At 51.5% G+C, this 21,901-nt stretch overlaps 12 protein-coding genes across 12 annotated transcripts; 4 read left to right on the top strand and 8 right to left on the bottom strand.

Annotated features, from left to right (window-relative positions):
- Positions 1-115: 115 nt before the first annotated feature.
- Positions 116-1,054, bottom strand: BU25DRAFT_44870 (uncharacterized protein). Its single transcript, XM_033709605.1, has 2 exons — positions 785-1,054; positions 116-734 (listed from the first exon to the last, which is right to left on the bottom strand). Exons 1-2 carry the CDS (start codon positions 841-843, stop codon positions 245-247), a joined length of 549 nt encoding a protein of 182 aa, XP_033562031.1. The 5' UTR covers positions 844-1,054; the 3' UTR covers positions 116-244.
- An 850-nt stretch (positions 1,055-1,904) lies between these two features.
- Positions 1,905-2,319, bottom strand: BU25DRAFT_410491 (uncharacterized protein). Its single transcript, XM_033706306.1, has 2 exons — positions 2,228-2,319; positions 1,905-2,172 (listed from the first exon to the last, which is right to left on the bottom strand). Exons 1-2 carry the CDS (start codon positions 2,241-2,243, stop codon positions 1,988-1,990), a joined length of 201 nt encoding a protein of 66 aa, XP_033562030.1. The 5' UTR covers positions 2,244-2,319; the 3' UTR covers positions 1,905-1,987.
- A 685-nt stretch (positions 2,320-3,004) lies between these two features.
- BU25DRAFT_45013 (uncharacterized protein) lies at positions 3,005-4,045 on the bottom strand. The gene is made up of 2 exons (XM_033709681.1): positions 3,864-4,045; positions 3,005-3,804 (listed from the first exon to the last, which is right to left on the bottom strand). The coding sequence occupies exons 1-2, from the start codon at positions 3,869-3,871 to the stop codon at positions 3,195-3,197; spliced, it is 618 nt and encodes a 205-aa protein (XP_033562029.1). The 5' UTR covers positions 3,872-4,045; the 3' UTR covers positions 3,005-3,194.
- A 295-nt stretch (positions 4,046-4,340) lies between these two features.
- Positions 4,341-6,179, top strand: BU25DRAFT_44892 (alcohol dehydrogenase). The gene is made up of 7 exons (XM_033709614.1): positions 4,341-4,543; positions 4,594-4,756; positions 4,807-5,063; positions 5,121-5,182; positions 5,240-5,698; positions 5,747-5,834; positions 5,890-6,179. The coding sequence occupies exons 1-7, from the start codon at positions 4,447-4,449 to the stop codon at positions 5,916-5,918; spliced, it is 1,155 nt and encodes a 384-aa protein (XP_033562028.1). The 5' UTR covers positions 4,341-4,446; the 3' UTR covers positions 5,919-6,179.
- Positions 6,180-6,532: 353 nt separating this feature from the next.
- Positions 6,533-8,122, top strand: BU25DRAFT_340683 (succinyl-coa,alpha-ketoacid-CoA transferase; the record flags this gene model as incomplete). Its single annotated transcript, XM_033702822.1, has 3 exons — positions 6,533-6,950; positions 7,003-7,743; positions 7,794-8,122. 3 exons carry the CDS (start codon positions 6,533-6,535, stop codon positions 8,120-8,122), a joined length of 1,488 nt encoding a protein of 495 aa, XP_033562027.1.
- A 160-nt stretch (positions 8,123-8,282) lies between these two features.
- Positions 8,283-10,097, bottom strand: BU25DRAFT_490998 (uncharacterized protein; the record flags this gene model as incomplete). Its single annotated transcript, XM_033711528.1, has 2 exons — positions 8,283-8,939; positions 9,123-10,097. The coding sequence occupies 2 exons, from the start codon at positions 10,095-10,097 to the stop codon at positions 8,346-8,348; spliced, it is 1,569 nt and encodes a 522-aa protein (XP_033562026.1). The 3' UTR covers positions 8,283-8,345.
- A 263-nt stretch (positions 10,098-10,360) lies between these two features.
- Positions 10,361-12,480, bottom strand: BU25DRAFT_367247 (uncharacterized protein). The gene is made up of 2 exons (XM_033703864.1): positions 12,179-12,480; positions 10,361-12,126 (listed from the first exon to the last, which is right to left on the bottom strand). The coding sequence occupies exons 1-2, from the start codon at positions 12,201-12,203 to the stop codon at positions 10,667-10,669; spliced, it is 1,485 nt and encodes a 494-aa protein (XP_033562025.1). The 5' UTR covers positions 12,204-12,480; the 3' UTR covers positions 10,361-10,666.
- Positions 12,481-13,610: 1,130 nt separating this feature from the next.
- BU25DRAFT_410485 (NAD(P)-binding protein) lies at positions 13,611-15,017 on the bottom strand. Its single transcript, XM_033706305.1, has 3 exons — positions 14,771-15,017; positions 14,643-14,712; positions 13,611-14,475 (listed from the first exon to the last, which is right to left on the bottom strand). Exons 1-3 carry the CDS (start codon positions 14,834-14,836, stop codon positions 13,694-13,696), a joined length of 918 nt encoding a protein of 305 aa, XP_033562024.1. The 5' UTR covers positions 14,837-15,017; the 3' UTR covers positions 13,611-13,693.
- A 228-nt stretch (positions 15,018-15,245) lies between these two features.
- BU25DRAFT_458235 (cytidine deaminase) lies at positions 15,246-15,844 on the bottom strand (the record flags this gene model as incomplete). Its single annotated transcript, XM_033710186.1, has 2 exons — positions 15,246-15,658; positions 15,712-15,844. The coding sequence occupies 2 exons, from the start codon at positions 15,842-15,844 to the stop codon at positions 15,246-15,248; spliced, it is 546 nt and encodes a 181-aa protein (XP_033562023.1).
- A 123-nt stretch (positions 15,845-15,967) lies between these two features.
- BU25DRAFT_44971 (co-chaperone protein HscB, mitochondrial precursor) lies at positions 15,968-16,952 on the bottom strand. The gene has a single exon (XM_033709656.1). It carries the CDS (start codon positions 16,824-16,826, stop codon positions 16,092-16,094), a length of 735 nt encoding a protein of 244 aa, XP_033562022.1. The 5' UTR covers positions 16,827-16,952; the 3' UTR covers positions 15,968-16,091.
- Positions 16,953-16,998: 46 nt separating this feature from the next.
- Positions 16,999-18,318, top strand: BU25DRAFT_410483 (DUF924-domain-containing protein). The gene has a single exon (XM_033706304.1). It carries the CDS (start codon positions 17,228-17,230, stop codon positions 18,095-18,097), a length of 870 nt encoding a protein of 289 aa, XP_033562021.1. The 5' UTR covers positions 16,999-17,227; the 3' UTR covers positions 18,098-18,318.
- A 191-nt stretch (positions 18,319-18,509) lies between these two features.
- Positions 18,510-18,929, top strand: BU25DRAFT_340873 (uncharacterized protein; the record flags this gene model as incomplete). The annotated part of the gene is made up of 1 exon (XM_033702832.1): positions 18,510-18,929. A coding segment is annotated over one exon (420 nt), but the record flags the coding sequence as incomplete, so codon positions are not given.
- Between the last annotated feature and the right edge of the window lie 2,972 nt (positions 18,930-21,901).

Raw genomic sequence — 21,901 nt, 5'->3', positions numbered from 1 at the left:
CTAGCACGATTTGGGCTTAGTCTTTCTTTTAGCGGTAAGTGCATTTTGCTGTGTTGAAGCGATCCTTATTTCCTATCATCAACACTCCGCCTGCAATACCTGACAAGCCGAGAGAATTACTAAGACCAACTTCTGCCACCGGCCATTGTTAGCGAGGTTGTTGCAAAGAAATGAAACAGATGGAACGATGCCATAGTGGTGATGGTCTCGCTTGCCTTCAGATTCCACCCCACCCGTCCATGTTCTATTGGCGAACATGAACTTCGAGATCAGGAACCTCAGATCTCGCTCCGATCTTATTGACAACAGCCTGTTCTCCATCAGGTCCTAGGTATTCACCCAGTACCGGTAGGACCATAAATTCCACGTATAATGTCTTCAACCCATGGAAGCGATGTATAGGCCATTCGATCCTCTCGTCAAGAAAGTAGTCCATATCAAAGAGCTCTTGGATAGCATCTCTTTGACCAGGGAGTAACTGCAGCAAATTTCTTCTGTCCATACGGGAGTTGACGTGGAAGGAGTTGATGGCAAATGGTAGCAGCGCGGTCACGGCATAGGTTTGCCTGCATACTTGAATGATACTCAAGTGCCAACAGACTGCATAACAGTATGATGGTCGCACATTTTCAGGTTCGTGCCGCCGGTCTCTTTTCAGGACAAACATCCAGATCTTGTTGCAAATCTCAAGAGGTAAGCGCAGTAGCGGTGACTTCTGAGCGTTTCGTTTGACACTGCGCAGAGTCTGTCAGAAACATATTCAAGATCGCTGTGTAGTACTCACATTGCGAGGTATCTTCCAGTTGGCGTGACATCGAGCATGCCGTTCTTGAGTGTCTTCATCTTGTCTTCGCCAGTAACTTGCTTTTGTGCTCTGCGCTTGGGCTGACACTTCTTGTTAGCACGAGCAGAAGCGATGCTATTAGGTAGAGATGGAAAGTAGACATATTGCGACTCGGTGATATTTTAGCATATCTGAGTTTCTGGAGAGGCAACGGGTATAAGTTGAAGGTCAGGGCAACTTTGTGGCTCAAAAAGTGAGCGAGGAATGACTCAGCTAGTAAATAAGGTTCATCGAAAGGGAAGCGTCCAACCACCCTAGAGTCGAAAGTCAGGGCAGCCAGATTTCGGTTTCGTATAATTTGCTATGCAATGAGCCTGTACTTTCGATCTCAAGATTGCGAATAATCACCAATGTCACTGAGCTAACGACTAGGTGAGACAGGTTTGATGTTGATGTTGGATTTGTTTTTCCATGCGTCGTGTCAACTCGCGCCCGGTGCTAGCATACGATTAAACATTGACGTCTTCGTCCCGGAATCTGTGTTGATGATGTGCATCTCCTTCGATACCATGCTGGAAGCACCCGAGATCACCGTGCTTCTTTGCCGGCTTCGCTTCCGCAATACCCTCCAGCTGGCGCTCCATTCTGGCATTGACGAAACAGACAGAATGCGAAAATAGTGAGCACTCTGAGCAAGCAGGCTGTTGAGAGGTAAGAAGAAGGTGTCAAGTACGGCGGTCGAGTGCGGAGAACATGGTGTGCGGGCAAGTGAAGGTGAGGCAGCGGTAGCACCTGCTTGATTACGATTTAAGAACCCTAAAGCCGGCATGGAAAGCGCAGAACAAGCGAAGACGGAAAAGTGCGCAAGCAACTGAGTATATTACGAAGTGGTGATTTGAAGCCTTAACATGTACCGTGATAAGATTGAGATGCGATGCTTTGATGCTGCTGATGCATGCAGGGCGACCAAAGTGGAGTAGGCATCAACAAAGTTGAAGCGTTAATGCAGCACCCAAACGCCCTGTAAATGCCTAGTTCCTGACCCTTTTTTCCAAAACCCATCCCTAGTTGTATCCATAGAAATTCGTAGCCCCAACGTCTCGCTTGAAATAGCGCGCCATCCTTCAGCAGCGTTCGAAGGGTTCTGTTCTAGCCGGAGTGCTATCACACACGTTCCTGGCGATGGTTTGGTTCGAGAAGCATTTAAGCGAACTCGAAGCGCTCATTGCAGTGCGACATCTCACGGAAGCAGTGAGGGCAAAGGTTGAGGCCCTGTGCGGTCAAAGCTGCGGTAGCTCCGTGGAGAGTCTCGCGAGTAGACTGAGTGGGGACAGTCGAAGCAGGGGTAGGGGCCGACGATGGGCCCGCAGGGGTGGAAGAGATGGAGTCTACAGCAGCCGTTAGTATAAATCTGGAGAAGATGTAGTCTGAGGCGAAGCTCACCCTTGAAAGAAGGCATGGTGAAGTAGTTGATAGTTGAGGAAGGTAGTCTGGGAGTTTGTGTATTTGGGGGACTCGATGGCTTGAGATCTCAGATGCTGTGGAGTGGCCAGATGCAAGATGCGCAGATGTCCTACTTATACAGCTTCTCGCCTCCCTTGCCCTCTATGATACAAGCAAAGTGTCACAGTTGGCGACAAATCTCGTGAAGAATTCATTCCGGCTTGTCCCTAGCTCTGATCGAACGACATGACGATGATGGTGGAATGTCGGTGGCGCCGTTGCCTCACACGCTAAGTGGAGTGATGTTAACGTGTTTGCTCCACTTTTACCCGCAAGCGCTCAAGGATTTTCAGAGCCAAAACTTCCACCTGTTGAACAAGCTGCCACAAACCAACACCATTGCTGCTAGAAATTCGCCGATGCCCTCGATATTTTTCGACCTTATCGAGATCAAGTCAAGTCCTGGAATGGAAAGAATCGCGCAACTTCCCAACATGTTTGGATTCGATCAGCGGGGCGCGGCGAATGCAGGCATTTCAGCCTCATGTCTTGCAATTGAGGCTGATGTGTCGCCGGTCGCACGCTAAGCAGCCTTGCTCGACGTTTGCTCACCGCGACCAGATCTGTTTTCAACATGTCGCTGGCCCCGGATCGCCCACGTGTACTTGGACTGACTAGGCGCTACCAGATTAATTGGGTGTTTGTTATCCTTCAGGGCCATCAAGCTTTTCCTGAGTCGCAATGCAAGCTCTGCGCTTTTCCGAGTGGCATCTTCACATGTCGCAGGCTGTGCGCATTGAGTGGTGAGCAAACCTGATCGTCAACAGGCATCGCTCCAGCTTTTGCAATGTTCTTTCTTCCAGGCGGATGGCAGATCTGGTCTTTCATTCTGACTTGGGCTTCGAGGCGTACTTGACAAGTGCATGGAGCGCTGTCGTCTTCGATGGCGCACTCACTGGACAACCTTCTATCCTTCCCAGACAACAGCACGATGGAAGATGATGTCACATGCGGCCGAAGTAGCTTTGATAATCTTCTGCCTCATCTCGGCCTCATCCCTGGTCGCTGTTGACAAGTGCTCCTCTTCCGATCCCCATGGCGGCACACGCAGTTGCCAGTAGACCTCAATTTTCTTCAGATGACTGAACCATGGAAGAACCTCCAGCCACGTCCTTGACAGAGTAATATTGGCTGGTGTGTGTGAGCAAAGCTGTAGGCTACGAATCTGGGCCAGCTGCTCATGTAAATCGTCCAGCCACGCGCGAGGAAACGGCATTTCCCCACACAAAGCCGTATTCATGCTGTAAGGTAGAAGCCTCGCTTCTGCATAAGTCTGTCGGCAGGTGTACAGTAAGGCAAAAAAGTTGGATGGTTTGTCGGCTCGACGGACTGCCTGTCTCCCTGTGGTTTGGTAAGGGTCAGTGGTGACTGGCCAGAAGTCAGCCTCCAGGCTATCTTGTCGTCGAAGGCTTGGTCTGATTGCGATCACCCAGCCCTGAAAGACATATTCGTAGATCTGATTTCGAAGTTCGGCCGGGAGGGATAGGAACGACGAAGCCTCCTGTACCCGTTGTACCCTTTGTGAAGGAGTTAGCACTATACATTCCAAACCATACTGACCCGGGGCTATGCTTACATTCCCATGTTTTTTTCGTGGACAATGATGATGTGACACTCTGTGTGCGATATTGCGAGAAGGGTTGGCAGTCGATGTATCTCTCCTGTCAAAATTTCTAATTCAGTAGCGAGAATTGCTGTAGTTCTGTAGCAGCTCCGACGCGAGGCGCAAAAGCACCCATGAAGAGTAATTGGTGCCAAGGTTTCGCTTCGTCGAACGAGGGCAGATCATGCGCTTCTGTATCTCAAAACATGGTCGTTGCCGTTTCCGTCACCAATCGCGTCATTTGCGTGTTATTGACGCGGGCTGCCCGGACTTGAAGCAATCTAGGAAAGACAACAGCCCAATCGTCATCTACCGGACGTTTGTCGCATATCATGGCTTGTAGAGACAGGGGCCGCAGACTTGAGTGTAGAGATGGTGAAGGTAAACGCAAGATGGGGCGATTCGCGGGTGACGCGTAGCTGCCCCTCCTCCACAATCGCCCCGCGTGCCTGCCAGTTTCGGGGCTAGGTCGTCATTGCAGACCAACGCCAACATCCAGTCAAAAACACAGTAACCTTAAAGTTCTAACATCACTAGCGAAGCTTTGCTGCACAAGATGGCGCTCCCAGATCACTCTCAAGGGCCCAGTTGCGACACCTCGGCCATGGGCACGTATCGAGCTTCGCCCGCCAAACTGATGCTGTATGGAAATGGTTAGTCCTCAATCTTATATACGGTAGACACTACTGACATTCAATTTCAGGTACAACTAGCCAGCTAAGAAGTGTGGTAACACAGCTCTGCGGTACGAAGGCGTTTGTCGTTACCGGTCAATCACTCTATGAGAAGACACCCGTCCTCAAAAATGTCGAAAAACAGCTCGATGATATGCATGGAGGCACTTTCTACAAGATTGGGCAACATGCGTGAGTTTGATCAGGCAATACAAGTGGTCTTCAAAGCTGATCAGATGCAGGCCAATTCAACTCATTCGCGAAGCAACCGCGATGATGTCGAAGTCAGGCTGCGACATACTTGTGTCTGTAGGAGGTGGCTCTCCAATCGATTCAGCGAAGGCCATTGCCCACAATATTCACGAAGAGACTGGAAAGTGGATTCCCAGTATTGCGGTGCCAACGACCCTCAGTGTAGCAGAGACTACGCAGAATGCCGGCTTCACTACTGATGAGGGACACAAAATAGCCGTGAGCGACCCCGAACAGGTACCGAAAGGTCAGCATACCTTCCTCATTCGTGCGAGACAACTGCTAATCTTCAGTCTCATTCTAGCGATCATTTACGATGGTGAGAATGCTTTACATACACCGATGAACCTTTGGCTGAGCACTGGAGTAGGTCGTCAAAGCACGTGTTGAAACGTTGAAGGAGCACTGCTGATAACATAATAGATGCGGGCGCTTGATCACGCTGTCGAGCTGATGTATCATCCTCTTGCGTCCGAGATACCAACAAAGCGGCTGTGTCTCGAAGCGATTAAAGACCTATTCACGTACCTCCCGCAATCGAAAGCCAACCCTGACGATGCTGAGGTTCGCACGAAGCTATTTCTTGCATGTTATGCCTCTCTCTTCCCGTTCCTGTTCAGTGGCGGTGTTGGTTTGAGCCATAGCATAGGCCACGCGATCGGAGCCACTTATGCCATCCCTCACGGAGTCACAAGTTGTCTGAGCCTCGCGCCAGTTGTGCGTCTGAAGGCGAGCAACCCAAACGAAGCGAAGGAAATTGCGCGGATTATTCCCTACATCAAAAAGCAAAGCACTGGTGACATTAGCAAAGATGCGCAAATGGTCGCAGATGCAATCGCAGACCTAGTCAAGGAGCTTGGTCTGAAGACAACGTTGACAGCTGTAGGCTTTATTCATCTATTGACATCGCAAGAAACTGACATGATGCAGTATAATGTGCCTACTGGCGAAGAGGAAGAAGATGCTATTGCATCTCGAGCTCTGCACGGAAACAAAGACCACAAGGACTTCGCGAACTGTAAGATGCTTGCGATGAATGTCCGTGTGCCTGACGACTGACCTTTGGACTTTAGTAAAACATATTATTCGGAGCCTCTACTGAGCATCCCTTGAAGCCTGTTGGGTCAACGATAAAGGCGCGATGCACACGCGTGCGATGAGACGCGAAGTAGAACACGGTGTCACATGGTTTCAGCAGCATGAACTTTTCTCAATCCTGGAAAACATGTCCTTATCCGCGCCCGTTCTCTTCTTCCGACGCGGCAAGCAGCCAATCATGCTGTTGTGCCGGTACATTTCCGAGCAGTGTGCGGCTGAATGCTTATCCACGCCAAGTGTCGACCTTTTTCCGGCTCGCAGAGCTCCACCGGCGTCGGCACGGCAAGTGTATCGGTGGTCTTAATACAGTTAGCACCATGATGCAACTCTCCGATAGCTCGTGTGGGGAGTTCCAGATCGCGAAACAAAAAGAAGGAATCGCCCATTGTCGCGCTGCGTCCCCAGATACCCCGTTTGCCATTTGTCGTGGAGCTGAAGCTCGAAATCCTGCATCTTGACAGCCCCAGAGAACGAAACTTCAAGGTCAGAACAAATCATACACTGTCGAAACATTACCAAGTTCTACGCCAGTAACTTTCAGCTCTCGCTCAATTGCAATTCACACCCCTCACAATGCAGCGCACATTCCACTTCGCGGGTCGCCGGAATGGCAAGGTTATGCGATTCTTCTCGACCACAGCAGCACGACCTGCAATCAACAAAATCTTCCCATCTGCACAAGAAGCCATCAAGGACCTAAAGTCTGATTCCACATTACTGGTTGGTGGCTTTGGCTTCTCTGGCGTACCAAATACATTGATTAACGAGCTTCGCGACCGATCGGATATCCAAAATCTTACAGTTGTCAGTAACAATGCTGGTATGCCGGGTGTTGGTCTCGGTCAGCTTTTGGAGACGAAGCAGATCGGTACAATGGTCGCGAGTTACATCGGTGACAACAAAGTCTTCGAGCAGATGTACTTGAAGGGTCAGCTCAGCCTGGAGTTGACACCTCAAGGCACCATTGCTGAGAAGTGCGCTGCTGGTGCCGCTGGTGTCCCAGCTTTCTACACGCCAGCAGCATATGGCACAATAGGTAAGTTCAAAATCACCCTCTCCACAGCCATACACCATCTTACATCTATCAGTGCAAACCGGCGAGCTTCCCGTCCGTTACAACACCGACGGCACCATCGCCAAGATGGCCCCTCCCAAAGAGACCCGCGAGTTTAACGGCAAATCCTACGTCCTCGAAGAGGCCATCTTTGGCGACTATGCCTTCGTCAAGGTTGCTAAAGCCGACCGCCTCGGCAACTGTCAGTTCCGCAAAGCGCAAAACAATTTCAACGAAGCAATGGGCAAAAACGCAAAGATCACCATCGTTGAGGCCGATGAGATCGTCGAGGATGGAGAGATCGCGCCAGAGGATATTCACCTCCAGGGTATCTACGTTAAGAGGGTCATCAAGAGTACAGAGGGCAAGCAGATCGAGCGCACAGTATTCTACAAGAGCCCTGAGGAACAGAAGAAGGCCATCTCTGAGGGCAGCTCTGAGGCAAGCCAGAAGCGCGAGCGCATTATCAAGCGCGCGGCGCAGGAGCTGAAGGATGGCATGTACGTCAACCTCGGTATCGGTATGCCTCTTGCTGCACCTGCTTTCCTTCCTGAGGGCACTGAGATCATTCTCGAGTCCGAGAATGGTATCTTGGGTATGGGTCGTTACCCCAAGCCTGGTGAGGAGGACCCGGATCTCATCAACGCCGGAAAGGAGACCGTCACCCTTAACAGCGGTGCATCCACATTCGGTAGCCACGAGAGCTTCGGTATGATTCGGTCTGGAAGGATCGATGTTGCTATGCTGGGTGCTATGCAGGTCAACCAGTACGGAGGTATGTGCTCACTTCTTTTCCGACCCGAATCACGTGATTGACTTATCTAGATCTCGCGAACTTCATGCTTCCCGGCAAGGTCAAGGGCATCGGCGGCGCCATGGACCTTGTCGCGAATCCCACACAAACCAAGGTCATCGTTACAATGGAACACGTCGACAAGAAGGGCAACCCCAAGATCCTCAACCAGTGCACATTCCCTCTCACAGGGCCCAAGTGCGTGTCAACTATCATCACAGACCTTGCGGTCTTTGACGTCGACCGTGTTGAAGGTCTGACACTTAGGGAACATGCTAAAGGTGTCACTGTGAATGAGATCAAGGCGAAGACTGAGGCGCCGTTCAAAGTCGCTGAGAATTTGAAGGAGATGAACATTTAGGTTGGATGGGAAAATATAGCATCTTGTATCATGGATAGCATTGGCGTTCCGGCTTTATGTAGATCTAGAATCCCTTCAGCATCTTGCTGCCAATGAAGTAGCATCATATCATTCTGCGGTCTTCGCATGTTCCTTTCGTATATCTTCGCTCACTGAGGGCCCTGTAAGCTCTACGTTGTTAGCAAGCTGGAGCATCCTTGCCGCAGCTTGTCTTTGTTGATTTTCAGAGGTATGTATCCCTCAATTTATCGGTGAGCAAGTCGACGGCGATGTTGGTGTACTTGACTATCGGGGCGGCAGTCGCCCAGAACATGGTAGCTGGAATCATACCAATGGCGTTGATGAAGGCAGGGTGCTGCGGGTAGAGGATGAGCTGCTTCTGAGTGTCATTCGGTGCTGACTCTGAGACAGCCTTGCCTTTGCTGAAAGTCTCCTCCGGGACAGCGTTTGTAGACGCTGGCACGTTACGAGATTCGTCCCCTTCGTCGACAGGGTGAGAAGTGCTTACTGTGGCTTTGCCGGTCTTGGGCGGTACTATGCCTTCCAAGTCGGCTAGAGCAGACACCGTAGGCAATGCGCTTGTATCTGGAGCCACAGACTGCAACTCCTTTTGGTCTGGGTAAGCTGTCTTATCTTCCGCATCAATAGCGACGTCAGCGACGTCAGCGATCTCTTGAGGTAGGGCAGTGTTACGACGGCGCTTTGAGGGAGAGTTTTCGGTGCCTTTGTACTGCTTGAAGTAGCTCAAAGTCTTAGTGAACGGTGTTTCAGGAACGTTCTGGTTGGTAGTGAACTGGATATGGGCTCGGTCCGGAGTCTGCGCAGCAGTGGTTAGCGTGTTTGAGACTAGGATCGTTGCGTCTTTTGTTTCACGGGATGATGGAACGACAGGTGAGGTCTGCGCTTCAGACTTTAAAACATTGCCTTGCGAGCTATGATCGTTCGTTGCCAGCATGGTCAAATGATTTGGTAAGTGTTGGCTTGACTCATCTTGACGTACCTTTCTGCGTTGAGCTCCAGATCCATGGACAGTGGTGTCTTCCTTATCTGCATCGAACTCGTCGAGACCAGATTCATCAACGCCTGTGGCCATGTCGTGCGGTGGACTGAAACCTGGAATGAAGATGCCGGGTTCTTCGCCTTCTGCACGTTCCTGCTCAACGCGCTCATCTTCCAGAACCTTCTCCATCGAGAGGCGCATCCGGTTCAGCTGCTTGATGTCATCAGGTATGGGTCGGCGGTCTAAGTCGCGACAGCCCAGGTCCAGCGGACATGCTGGCGGAGCACGCTTGCCGGGTAAGTTCATGACATCTTCGATAGTATCTCCTCTTGTGGTCTCAGCCAGGTCGTCGTGCTCCTGTTCTTGCCGCTTGGCTTTTGAATGCTTTGTAGTTGATGAGCGGTGACCAGTGTACTTCAGTCTGTCCTTCTCGTCATGCATTGAGATGCTGTCTTGCAACCGTCGGTCAGATTTAGAAACGGATGGTGAGGCAGGGTCACCGAGTGAGCTGACTGTGTCCCTGGACGTAAGACCCTCCATGCCTTCACTCAGCTCCATGCTGTCGTCCTCGTCCTCGTAGCCGGTGTCAGCAGCTTCGTCGCTCACGAAACGATAGCCCTCATTCTCATCGGTGCGACCTTGTACAGTGCTACTGGTGCGGTCAGTGTTGGAAAACAGCTGCTCGATGGGCCCAAATGGACTTGGAGTGGGTGGAGGAGAGTTGTTGCCGACATCACGCAAGATCTTCTTGAGCGTACGGCAGTCGGCTGGCGAAAACGACGATCGCTCAGAGCCCCTACGTGGTGGGGAATGCGGCAGGTTATCATTTCCGTGTGATTGTAGGCTGGCCTCTAGAGAGAGTGAGCGAGGCGGAGGTGAAGACATTGCAGGAGGCGAGCCAGTGGTAGCGTCGAGAGTGCGGTCTGCTACTGGTGTAGCGTGCGAGGAGTCAGCTGGGTGACTTAGCTTGGCCATGGCGGCGATGTGGAACGGTTGTGGAGTGGAGGTGTTGAGAAGAGGTGGGCGAAGATGAAGTAGGCGCGAGTCCGCTCAGATGTGGCGAAATGGGAAGGATGCAAACAAACAAACAAATAGCGCAACCCTTCACTTCGCTGAACCCACGCACAATTGGTAGCAGCCAGACCATAGTATTTGGTGAAATGAATAGTGTGGCCACAACAAGACCGATACCTCGGCTTCGTTTTTCTTGTCAGCTAGGTGCACTGAGTTGTCATCGACCATGAACATACCACAACCCATCTTGATTGTCATGCGTGCCTCTCGTTCAATTCAGATGAACAACATACTTTATCACCCACGCGGCTTGTCTATCTGCGGTGTCTGCCAACAACTCAATGGACTGGTAGCACTAGATGTACTAGATAGTGTGAGCTCCAGGGCTCGACGTTGCGATAGTTGGAATGGCTATAGAACGGATGACTTTTAGTATGCCACAGTGAGAACGTATTCAGAAGCTAGGGCGGGTATATGAAGGTCTTTCGTAGGCAACATGCCTCTACTAGACCTTAATGAGATCTGCATAATCATTTTCCGGTGTTGCCATCAGCTTTTAGGATCTGGTCCTCATACTCTTTCAGCAGCCTCTCAGTAGCTACTACGTTTGATTTCAACTGCACCTGCTCTTTGCGAAGCTGCTCGGCTTGCTCATCGGCGTGGCTATTTGTACTGCCCTGAGCCTTCAGTCGGTCGAACTGGGAAAGGACATGCTCCACTTGTGCCGCCTCTGTCCTAGCGCTCTCCCAGCGCTCCCGAATGCGCTCGGCGGTCTTGCGTGGTATATGGGTTTTTGTCCAGTCACCGTCAAGAGGAGACTCCTCTGCCGTAGGCAAGGGTACCTTAGCAACAGAAGCTGGGTCCTCGTTTCTTATTTGCGCAAGTCGCTTGCGGGCATCAGCTTGCGCGTAAGCAATTATAGCAAGTCGAGTATTGGAGTGAGTAGCGATGCTGTTGAGCAGTTGTAATTCGCGGCGTAACAGGTCTTTCTCAGGATCTTCTTGGAATAATTGGTGCATCTTGTACTCCTTGGGTGCCAATGCCTGCCATACGTAGGCCAGTTCCTTGACTTCCGAATCGCGAAGCCTGTTCAAATGTTCCAAATGCTCTTGCAGTGTCTCCAGGTCGGTGTCTGTTGGGTCCATACGGTACTGTCGATAACCTCCGTCGTAATCAGGTGCTGCCAGCTCTTCCTTCTCGAATTCAGTCAGCATGAGGACAGGTTGCTTTGTATGCGCTTGCTGCATCTGCATTTGCCGCATGGCCTCCATTTGCGCATCCGAATGAACGTGGCCGTGGCTATGACCAACAACTGTAGCACTGCCAGGATTTGCCATACCAGATAGTCCCCCAAAGGGCTTGCTCAGTGTTCGCATGAGGGGGCTGTCTCCAGTGTATGAAATGAGCAGTGACCGCCCGAATCGCGATAATGAAGCCTTTGCAGTCTCGTCCTGTGAAAGTCGCTGATACATTGCACGCCGCTGCATTGCAAGTACCCATTCCACACGCTTCGCCTGGTGTGGCGCGCCCCTGCCCAACGCCCATTCTGCAGTCTTCGCGCTGATGGCGCTTCCGGCGACGATTACACCAAAGAACCGAGACATGCCAATGGCACCCGGGAAGAGTCGTGGGTTCGACGCAAGAAGAAGTCCCGTTGCGCCTCCAAACAAGGAAGCATCCTCTAAGGTCCATAGCTTTGTCCGCTCCCACAACTTGAAGGGTTTGGGATTATCTAACCCATCCAGCTTGAACACCGCCCGGTTGAGCTCTTGCCTCCCATAGATATCAAATGCTGTTATAGTTCCGTCAACCAGCCCGAAAAACGCGGCGTTCTTCAGGAAAGTGCCAGGCCGTGCAATCCCAAGAATGGAGTAGAAAGCAGTCACCCCAGTGGCAATGAGGCAGGCCCGGTACGGAGAATTGATCAAAGAGGGTTCTGCGGCGGAGAAGCCAAGGCGTGGTCTTCGAGTGAGGGCATGCTGGTCGTCGCCTGCTTGCTGTTAGCTACTTGCATGCGTACAGTCTAGGAAACTCGCGCTCACCAGCAGGCACACACAAGCGTACCATGTTGAGCTGTCAATAACTCCAATAGTGATCAATGCGACAACAGATGCTCAGAAACCATTGTAGTAGTTCAGACCGAGGGTTTGAGGCGCGGGTATGGAGCTCGACGCGTTGACGTAGGGAGCTCCACCAGTTCCACACTTTAGCGCAACTGCCATCGCGATCGCGCAATGGTCCTGTGGCGATTCAAGTCTGTGATAAGAAGATGCTTTGCCTCCAGCATTTGCGCTTTGGCCTTAACACATCAAAGGCTCGTTCATATTCATCCTTGGTATTAAATGGTGTTCCGCAAGTCGAGTCATGTTATGGATGACACCTTCCGAGCCTGTGAAGACGAAGCAATCGAGTATTCCCACTTAAGCGAAACCACACATGCTCATGATCACTGATAATATAATGTTACCATTGAGCAAAACTTTCATCAATAGCTATCACAGCACGGTCTTGTGGTGTAAGTTCAACCCACAAATCTTCAGCCTTCGAGCTCTTGCTAACAACCATCCAGCTAGTGGTATGATTCTCGCTTAGGGTACCTAAGTAAACGTGCGAGAGGCCCCGCGTTCGAGTCGCGGCAAGACCCCTTTTTTGCAAAATCTATCTTACTGACGCCTTAGACGAATGGTCGTCTGGGGCTCAATTTTTTGTCACCTGTGTAAGCTTAGGAGTGATGGCTCATACATATAATGCAATGCAAAACTCTGCGCTGCTATGCGCACTCATGCTTCAGTTTATATAAGACTCTATGTTGGTGGTGGATCTTGAAACGGCGGATCTAGGCGTCCATCACAGCGCTCTTCATAGTCCTGGCATTATAGTACATATTCATCGCCGCTCCACCCTTCTTTTCAGCTCGCGCAATCGGAATATAACAGGTTACCATCTCGTTTTCTAGCCAGGCGATGAGGTAGTCCCTCCTGATGTCCGGCTCGAAGCACTCCAGGGTATCGCACGCAAACCGCTCCTTGCCGAGATGCTCTCGCTCGTCAAAAGGTGCAGGCAGCCTCCACCACTCTGCACCGACCATTTTCAGCCTCATACGGAGCTCATCTTCTTCCGTCTGGTCAATTGGGAATCACCTGAGCATGTTTGAAAAGCAATCTAGACCGAGGAAGTCCAGGTCCACGAGTTTGGCGTGCTTGATCCACACCCCGCCTGAGCTGGGCCAGCAGGCTACGCGGACTCCGTATTTGACTACGGTAGGTCGATGTCTTCATTCTGGAGATTCATGTCCGGATTTGGCGCGCCATGCACTGTAAAAGAGGGGCTTGCCGGAATGGGAATACCATGCTACAATATCGGCCAGTACGTCCTGGTGTGAGTTGGAAGCAGCTTAGTAGGAGATGCACTTGGTGTTCCATTGAGGTGGGTGAGGGGGTATGGGAGCAGATGAGAAAAAGTTGAATGTAGACCGGGTGAAAAGGTTTGCGCCGGCACTTCGAACGCAATGCAAACATTTTCGAGTCCATCATCACTCGAAAGGCAACAATTAACTCCTACACAGGCACAGTAAGCGGATTCATGACCCCAGCACCTCCATCAACCCTCATATCTGCCCCCGTAATATAGCTACTAAATCCACTCGCCAAAAACCCAGCCACACGCGCCACCTCTTCCGGCCTACCAGCCCTCTCAAGCCCAATAGTCCTCTTCTGCACTTCCTTATCCTGCAGCGCCGCAGGCGGAAACTGTCCGCTCTCCATCTCCTTCAGCCCACTCCCCTTCAGATCTACACCCACGTCAATCTGTCCAGCTGTAATAGCGTTGATGCGTACACCTGTTCCTTTGAGGACTGTTACGCCGGACTTCACTACGCCGAGTGCGGCATGCGATGCCATGGTAAATGCTGGTGCCCAGCATCCGCCGTATGTGCCGGCTACGGAGGTGACTACGATAATGGATCCGTATGGAGCATCTTTTGGCGCGGCGTTGGGATAGTTGCCCTTAGGTGTGGTCTTCTGCATAGCGGCTGGCGCGTACTTGAGCGCGAAGAATGCAGGCATGGCGTTTGTTTCGAATGCAGCGTAGAGATCTTTGGGACCGGTGGTCGTGATGGATGGCGGGCCGAGGAGACCGGTTGAAGACGTCCAGATGTCGAGGCGGCCCCAGGAATTGAGCACATCATCGATTAGGGCGAGGGTGTCTTCTTCGGAAGTAATTTTGTAGGGGTAGCCAATGACCTTGGTGTTTGGGTACTGGGCATTGATGCTGGAGGTGAGCTCAGCGTAGGGTTCGTCGGGCAGGGACGAGCAGGCATAAATGCATGCTGCGCCGTGAGCTGGTTTTCGTCAGTAGGGAGCCCTAATCCGAGTGAGTCCAGCAAATGCACAATTTGGTCGAGCTTCTCATGTTGAGGGCTACAAGGAATAAAATAGAAGCTCAAGTCAAAAGCAAATGTCGGCCACAACCAGAAGAGGGTCAACTCCGAGAAAGATCTTGACGTACCAGCAAGTTCAGCAACAATCGCCTTTCCGACAGGCTGAGTTGCTCCAGTTACAACGCACACGAAGCCGTACTAGAATTCTTGAATCAGAACCCCGTCCCCTCTGTAACTCAGATTAAATTGTACTTACCAGTTTGCCATCCGCTCTATACGGTGAGAAGTGCTCCGAGTTGTTCATTCCGTTCGTTGCTGCCATGTTAAAGCTTCACCCCTCAATCTGGCGTTCGCAGAGACGGCACGGCACAACGAGGGGTAGCCATTGCTTTTGTTGATTTGAGATCAAATACACAAGAAGCAGAAGAAGCAATCATGTCATTCGACATATCTCCGGAGCGCGGAGATGCATAATATGTGAGCGATTGTTGGTCGAGGTTGTGGAGTGAGATACGGTACGATAAGGGCTGCATGACATGCGTGGTGGGCTGTTGACCGCCAGGGCTCGCCGCGGGGATGCCACATAAGGAAGCTTCAAAAAACATGGGTGTCACACACCTTCAAATCTTCAAATGTTTGGTTGAACTTTGCATTGATATGGTTTGTGAATGTAGCTCTGAACTTATAGTTCTTCTGTCGTCATTCCAATATGGTATTGTGGACCAGCATGCTCACGCAGCCTTCGCCTTCTCCCCGTCCCTCTCCTTCTTCAACTGCTCCCTCGGCGGCAGAACATCCGGCCCAAAGCTCAACGGCAGTAGCTCACCCATCGTCCTCACAATGTATTTGCCCTCCTTGTTGAACATGAAGATCGGTGTCTCCAGGCTCAGAAACTCTCTCAAAAACTGCCTGCACATTCCGCACGGGGAGCAGAAGTCGTCGATGTCTGTAGCGACACCAACGGCCTTGAAAGAACCAAGCTTGTGGCCTTGAACCACGGCGGTACCGAAGGCGACGCGCTCGGCGCAGGTACCAACGGGGTAGGCGGCGTTCTCGACGTTTGCGCCAACGATGATGGAGGGCTCGGAGGACGTCGACTGGTGTAGGAGGAGGGATGCGCCGACGCGGAAGAGGGAGTATGGGCCTGCGCAGTCACATGAGCGTCCTGCGCTTTGCGTATTCAAAGACTGAACATACAGTATGCTTTGGACTTTGCGTCAATGCATTGCTCGCCGATAACCTGTAGCTCCTGCGCGGAAACACCATGGATCAACCCATGTTCTTCGTTGACGGGCTCCGCAGCTACGGGCTTGAAAGAGGTTGTGGACATCGTGAAGGGAAAGGAAGGAAAGCGAGAGTCGAGACGACGCGGGAAGCTTTATCGATGATGGAGTTGGTGGGGCCCGGCCGAGGCTTGCCTGCGGGGAGCTTTCTTTGTTGGTTGGATGGTCGGAGAACGCCGAACCACTATCGAATAAATGCTGAAAGCATCACGGTTTTCGAGGAGGTTTCGGCGTTGTGGTCAGATGTCTCAGGTGATGTAGGGTATATTCAAAATTGGTGGTGGACCGTGGCGCTTAATGCTCGAGCACAACCGGCTTGCCCTTCTCCCAGTTCGCAATGCTCTCACTGATATTCATCCAATACCGCAACTTGACTGTCTCGCTCTTCGCCGATTCCATGTCGTCTTCAGCAAAAGCTTGCTCGAGCGTCTTGATGCTTTCTTGTATCCTGACCTCGTTCTCATCTTTCATCTCAACAAGGTCCTCCTCTGACTCTGCCTCCTCTATCTGTTCTCTTGCTTCCAATACCTCCATGAGCAACTCTGGGTCGTCTACCTTCGCTGTCTCGTCTTCAGCGGTCTCGATACCGCGCTGCGAAAGAAGGTATTGTGCGCGGTGTAATGGGGACTGCAACGTCTTATAGGCTTCATTGATTCGTGCAGAGGTGGCCTCGGCTCGCTTCTTGTCTTCTTGCGGATGCATATCAGGATGCGCCTTTGCCTGGAGCTGCAGGAATTCTCGCTTCAAAGCGTTTAGGTCGATGCTGAATGGTCCCTCCGGCGGTGCTCCAGCTAACAGAGACTTAGGAAAGAACGAGTAATGCGTTTGCGATGACTGTGATGCTGACGGAGCTTTGAACGGCTCTTCGCGAGCAGTTGACGTTGACTGGTAACGGCGCGATGATTTCTGCGGTGATGCGCGGTGCGCGCAGAATAGGCATGGTGTTGTAGTTGATCTTGCGGTCCTGGAGGCTACAACGTGCAAAGCAGAGTGAAGCCCTCGTGCGGCTACTGGACGCATTGAGTGCATAATCAATGTCGTAGAGTGATCGGTTGTTGTAGGTGGATCACTTGAGTACTGCGATGTCTAAAGTACCTTAATGGATAAACGCGGAGTGAGGCCAGGGGCGAAAGATTTCCGCGTCGCAACGTTACGTCATCTTCAATGAGCATCTCTTTTGCAGGAGCTCTTCAACCCTTCACCAGTCACCAAATTTACAAATATTGACAATTAATATGGATAGCTACATTGCCATGTACTCTGACCAGAAGACTACCCGCAGACATTCGTCCGTCAAGCTATGGCCATGAACGACGAGACAATGCTGAGCAAGCGCCGGAGGCCGTAAAGCGCGAGCTTGACTAGACTTCTTCATGCTACGGACGCGTGGAAACTGCTACCAAGCCGTAGCTTGTCGTCACTCACCAACAATGCTCACTCGTCCTCTCTTCCGTGTCGCCACGCGTTGCTTTGCTCTCAGCACAACCTCACTGCACGTCCGCGCTATGTCTTCGTTCACACTAGATAAGAACATCTTCACTCCAGCACTCTACCAGAGGGTCCAAGATGTCTGGCTCAGCGGCGTGGACCCCAATGGCGAAGAAGTCAACATGGACGTAGTAAGAAGATGGTTTATGGGCACACCAGATGAACGTTTCGCCCTCGACAAGACATGCAGCGACAACTTCCTCCGCGCGCTCGAAGCAATCGGCCCCACAAAACTCACAACACCGACCGCACAACCCTTCCTCTCCCAATTAACAGAAATTGCGCAAAACGATTCGAAAGGCGATGGTGCAGAAGCAGCCTCCGCAGCGCTGAGCATAGCCATCCTCCTCGACCAGATGCCGCGCAACATCTTCCGTACAAACGAAGGCCTGGTCAAAGTATACACGCACTACGACAAGATCTCGCAAGCCTTCATACGCACGTTGTTTTCGCCGGCGGGTCCTATACCGCGACCAGATCAGCATCCGTTGTGGCGCAATTCTACGGCGCATAGGATGTGGTTCTATATGCCCTTGTGTCACTCGGAAGACGTCGAGGTACATAAGCAGCTAGATGGGCTGATGGAGGATTTGCAGAGGGATCTGGATGTGCAGCCGGGATGTGCAGGCTCGAAGAAGCTGTTAGAAGGGCAGTTCAAGGCGGAGAGGGAGCATAGGGAGATCATTGATAGGTTTGGGAGATACCCGCATCGTAATGGTGCATTGGGGCGGAAGAGTACTGAGGAGGAAGTCAAATTCATGTCTGAAGGAGGGGCGACGTTTGGAGTTGCTCAGGAGAAGGATGAGTTATAAACATAGGTCATGCTCAGCATACCAGTGTGTTAATCCCTTTGACATCTCCCTTCCTGCTTCTTCCTACCATCTTCGCACGCGCAGCTTACTGTTGGGCTGCAGTCCGTCTTCTATCGGTGCTTTGCTGTTGGCTTGAGGGGTATGTCACGACTAGTCTAGCTTGGGGTATAATGTGGCCTCAAACGTAGTTCACCCTTTAAACTAGCCTGAACAGATTCCAGCTGGAAGGGTGTGAAGTTTGATACAACCCAATTGCCGAAGCATATCTTGAGGCTAATGTGAGGTACAGCGCTCGTGCACCCAACGCGTCTGTTCGGCCAGCGCGCAATGCTTCCAAGATGCTCCTTACGCCTCCTAGAGCTGAAAATGCCCCGCGCGTCGAATATCCTGGAGATCCCTTCCGCCTGATCAAATCCGATTGATCGAGCTTTTGCCCGGTGCCTGGAGCAATCGGATACGTTGCAGACTAGTCAATGTTCATCATGAAAATGCGCATTACAAGGCTTTGTCATATGTTTGGGGTTACAGGAACGTTAAACGGCTCCCAATCATTACTGTAAATAGGAAGCCTTATAGCGTAACTGTCAACCTCGAAAGCGCGCTGAGACATCTTCACCAACGATATCCAGAGGGACTGATATTGTGGGTTGACGCGCTGTGTACCAACCAGGAAGATGTGGTAGAAAGGACTGGGCAGGTGAAGCTCATGGGCAATATCCAAAGAAAGTGCGTGAAAGGCGTTGTTTATCTTAGCGATCGACTAGACGGTCCAGCAACAGTCGCTGAACCTCCTACCCCCGTGGATTCGATCGGACTGATGACCCACTCGTGAACGAGGCGATACAAGCAAACGATGATATGTCGCGGCAGAAGTATGGCGCCTTTGATGTGTTCATGCTCTTGAAAAACATGAGCTTGGGTGAACATCTGAGCTCGACTCCAGGACTGAACATAACGAGATGCGAGGAGGAAGACAATGGTCGACACAAAGAATTGGCCGGTTCTTTCAAACTGGAGCGTGAGCAAAGGTAATTGATTGAAGCGTTGAGGAGGTTCATGCATCCACCATCCACTCCATGATGAAATCGAATCTGGGTCATCTAAGAAATCGCTTTGCCACCCGATGTAGATATCGTTTACGGGACGTTCTCGGCGCCTTGGAGTGTGTTCAGAAGGGCTGCACGACAGTACATCGAACATAGTAAAGGTTGCTGTTCAGATCTTATTACAGCACTGCCACGAGACCAAGCAAAGGTGCTACACAATTTCGGTCAATGAATCGATGACATCGAGGAACTTCGCTTTCACAATCGGTATAACCCCAATTCCGGTAAGAGAAGCATCTTACTCTTGAATTGGCTGCGAAAGTTCCGTGATAGGCAAGCATCAGACTTAAGGGACAAGGTGTATGCATTGCTGAGTCTAGTCGATCTGCTGGAAAAGAGGCCCGTACCCATGCTGCCGGACTACACATTGAGCGAGAAGCCTTTTGCCGAGCGACAGTGCATCGTATCCACACACCAAAATCTTTTTCCGTTTTCAGTACAGAATTGGGCAGAAAATTTCGTTGCGACCTGCCCTCGTGGGCTTCCGGCTGGAGTGCTCCGGGCGGTTTTACGTACGACATCCGGGCACCGACCGTAAACCTTTACAGTACTTGTCCGGCGAGCAACAGTATCGGCCAACGAGCTCGGAGAGATAGAGATATTAAGTTGATAACCCGAGGTCTTGCTTTCGGAGAGATCATATATGTTGGTGAAGTCATGTGGGGGGATGATGCAGACTGCTGTCAAGACACACTCAGCAAGTGGTGGTCTGACTATGTCACACATCTTTATCTGATCGCACCGGGGATGGACGAGCGATTTTGCAGGCTGATATGCGCAGATGTGATCTGTGCACATCCATCAGAAGGTGGTATTCGACGAGCGAAAAACGCGGACGAACTACTATTCTTAGCATAGAGTCTTCAAAGCAACAGAGCGCTGGACATGGAGCGATCTGTTTGGTCAGATGCTGCGAGGGCCTACAGGGCCGCCCTGAAGCTATGGCCCCAGATACATGGGTTGGATTCCCCCACAAGACCAACCACCAGAGGCGGCAGGAACTATGTGCGTGTGGAATACCACACAAGGGCCAGAGCGGGATTAGCCAGTGTGAGGAGTTAGTGGCAGAGCCCCGAGTTTTCGCCGACCCTATTAAGGACGAAGTCGTTGAGGACAGTGTCGAGTGCGAAGTATGGTTTGACGACCTAGGGGAATCTTGGAAGGATGCACAGTGGGAGGACCTCCTCGAAAGGATCAGAAAGAGGTTGTGCGAGACGTGTGCCCTTCCCGCATCTTGCTACCCTCCCCCATGGCACAACACATGGATGACAAGTGATTCAGTCATAGCGGCTACGCTGTCACGGCGGTTGATCATGAGTGACAAGTATGTAGGTCTTGGACCGACGCAAACTGCAGTTGGGGATCGATTTTATCTCCTAGAAGCTGGAAGGACGCCATCCGTTCTGCACAAACAGGAAGGTGGCAATCCAAATGACTGTGAGATTGTGGGGGATTGCTATGTGTAGGGCATGATGGACCGTGGAAATGTGGAGCTTGATGGAGAGTGGGAAGAAGTTACGCTCGTTTAGCCACAGCGATAGAACTCTTGTGCAACGCGAACTGCTGTCCATCTTTGAGTTGAGTGCGTCTGTAGGTTGGCTGGACATCTCATGCTTTCGAACACCTCATGAGTATGCTCCTTGCTTTTGTCGTGACATGGGTGAAGCCACGCCGTTAGCAACACCGATATCTGTCAGTGGCGTATGAAACAATTTGACAGAAGGATTCTACGCGTCGTTCTGCAGTTTGACGCGTTGGTACGCCGCGAGTCATTCAAAAACGTGATTGCGTGGCGATGGGTGCTGCCTGTCGTGGTCCTTGCTTGAGATAAAGTTTCGAAGCTGACCAATCAGCGTTGAGTAGCTCTGGAATGTCTCACGGCACCGAACACTGAGGGTTGCTCTCCTTCACTCCCTACGACGGCCGCGGTGTTCTTGTTGCTGTTTTTCGCATCGTACGTCATTGCTCTTGCAGCAATTGCAGCTTCTTACCTGAAACGCTCTACCAGGACCGCTCCTGCTGACAATTGAAGCTGCAGCGACATTCTTGTTCCCAGGGCAACCCTCCGCGTCGAACCCCCCCCCCCACACGTTCTCTTAGACAAGGCAAACGTCTGCCTCGCGACACTCGACCATATAAAGTCATCGCTACACCCACGCCAAACCTTCGCTCGACGTCTTGAAAGTTCCGCGCAACTCCAACCCATAGCTACCTCACCTGCGATAAGGCAAATCTCATACGACCGTAACCGCTGTGAGAATATACGATATAGAGCAGTAAAGAGAAATACGTCATTGGTGGTCTACAGTGAATTGTTTGGGTCAGGGTCTTGGTGAAGCTGGGACGGGCCTATCAGTCAGCCAGGGATCGTACTGCATAGGAAAGCTCTAAGTCAAGAGCTCGACGCAGTGCTGCAGGCATTGGCGGTGTTGTTATGTCCCATTAGCTTGGAAGACACAGCGTGAAACCATCGGTCAGAGTGACTGCAAGGAAACTCGGCGCAGGCAGACATAGAGACGGTCAGCCGCAGCTTTCACTGCCTGTCAACACACCCCCAAACCCACCCCTGCGCAAGCCGAACACCACCTAGACTTTGCACTCATAGATCGACCATACTGCGACACAGCAATTTGTCGCAACGCTCCATAGCACTTGTCGCACGGGATTCTCGACCCATTCCGTCGCTCTCCAGCCGCCA

This window comes from Macroventuria anomochaeta (assembly GCF_010093625.1).
Source record: "Macroventuria anomochaeta strain CBS 525.71 unplaced genomic scaffold BU25scaffold_15, whole genome shotgun sequence".
Taxonomy (NCBI): Eukaryota; Fungi; Ascomycota; class Dothideomycetes; order Pleosporales; family Didymellaceae; genus Macroventuria; species Macroventuria anomochaeta.
The sequence above is the reverse complement of the archived record's forward strand: the minus strand, read 5'-3'. Positions and strand labels throughout refer to the sequence as shown.

Bases quoted from the DNA above. Each gene is read 5' to 3' on its own strand.
- BU25DRAFT_44870 (XM_033709605.1), bottom strand. From the start codon at position 843: ATGAAGACACTCAAGAACGGCATGCTCGATGTCACGCCAACTGGAAGA. The intron at 735-784 runs GTGAGTACTACA...GACTCTGCGCAG, and splicing joins ACTGGAAGATACCTCGCAAT to TGTCAAACGAAACGCTCAGA.
- BU25DRAFT_44892 (XM_033709614.1), top strand. From the start codon at position 4,447: ATGGCGCTCCCAGATCACTCTCAAGGGCCCAGTTGCGACACCTCGGCC. The intron at 5,183-5,239 runs GTAGGTCGTCAA...ATAACATAATAG, and splicing joins ACCTTTGGCTGAGCACTGGA to ATGCGGGCGCTTGATCACGC. The intron at 5,835-5,889 runs GTAAGATGCTTG...TTTGGACTTTAG, and splicing joins CCACAAGGACTTCGCGAACT to TAAAACATATTATTCGGAGC.
- BU25DRAFT_367247 (XM_033703864.1), bottom strand. From the start codon at position 12,203: ATGGTACGCTTGTGTGTGCCTGCTG. The intron at 12,127-12,178 runs GTGAGCGCGAGT...AACAGCAAGCAG, and splicing joins ACGCTTGTGTGTGCCTGCTG to GCGACGACCAGCATGCCCTC.
- BU25DRAFT_410485 (XM_033706305.1), bottom strand. From the start codon at position 14,836: ATGGCAGCAACGAACGGAATGAACAACTCGGAGCACTTCTCACCGTAT. The intron at 14,713-14,770 runs GTAAGTACAATT...CAAGAATTCTAG, and splicing joins ATAGAGCGGATGGCAAACTG to TACGGCTTCGTGTGCGTTGT. The intron at 14,476-14,642 runs GTACGTCAAGAT...GACGAAAACCAG, and splicing joins GATTGTTGCTGAACTTGCTG to CTCACGGCGCAGCATGCATT.
- BU25DRAFT_44971 (XM_033709656.1), bottom strand. From the start codon at position 16,826: ATGCACTCAATGCGTCCAGTAGCCGCACGAGGGCTTCACTCTGCTTTG.
- BU25DRAFT_410483 (XM_033706304.1), top strand. From the start codon at position 17,228: ATGCTCACTCGTCCTCTCTTCCGTGTCGCCACGCGTTGCTTTGCTCTC.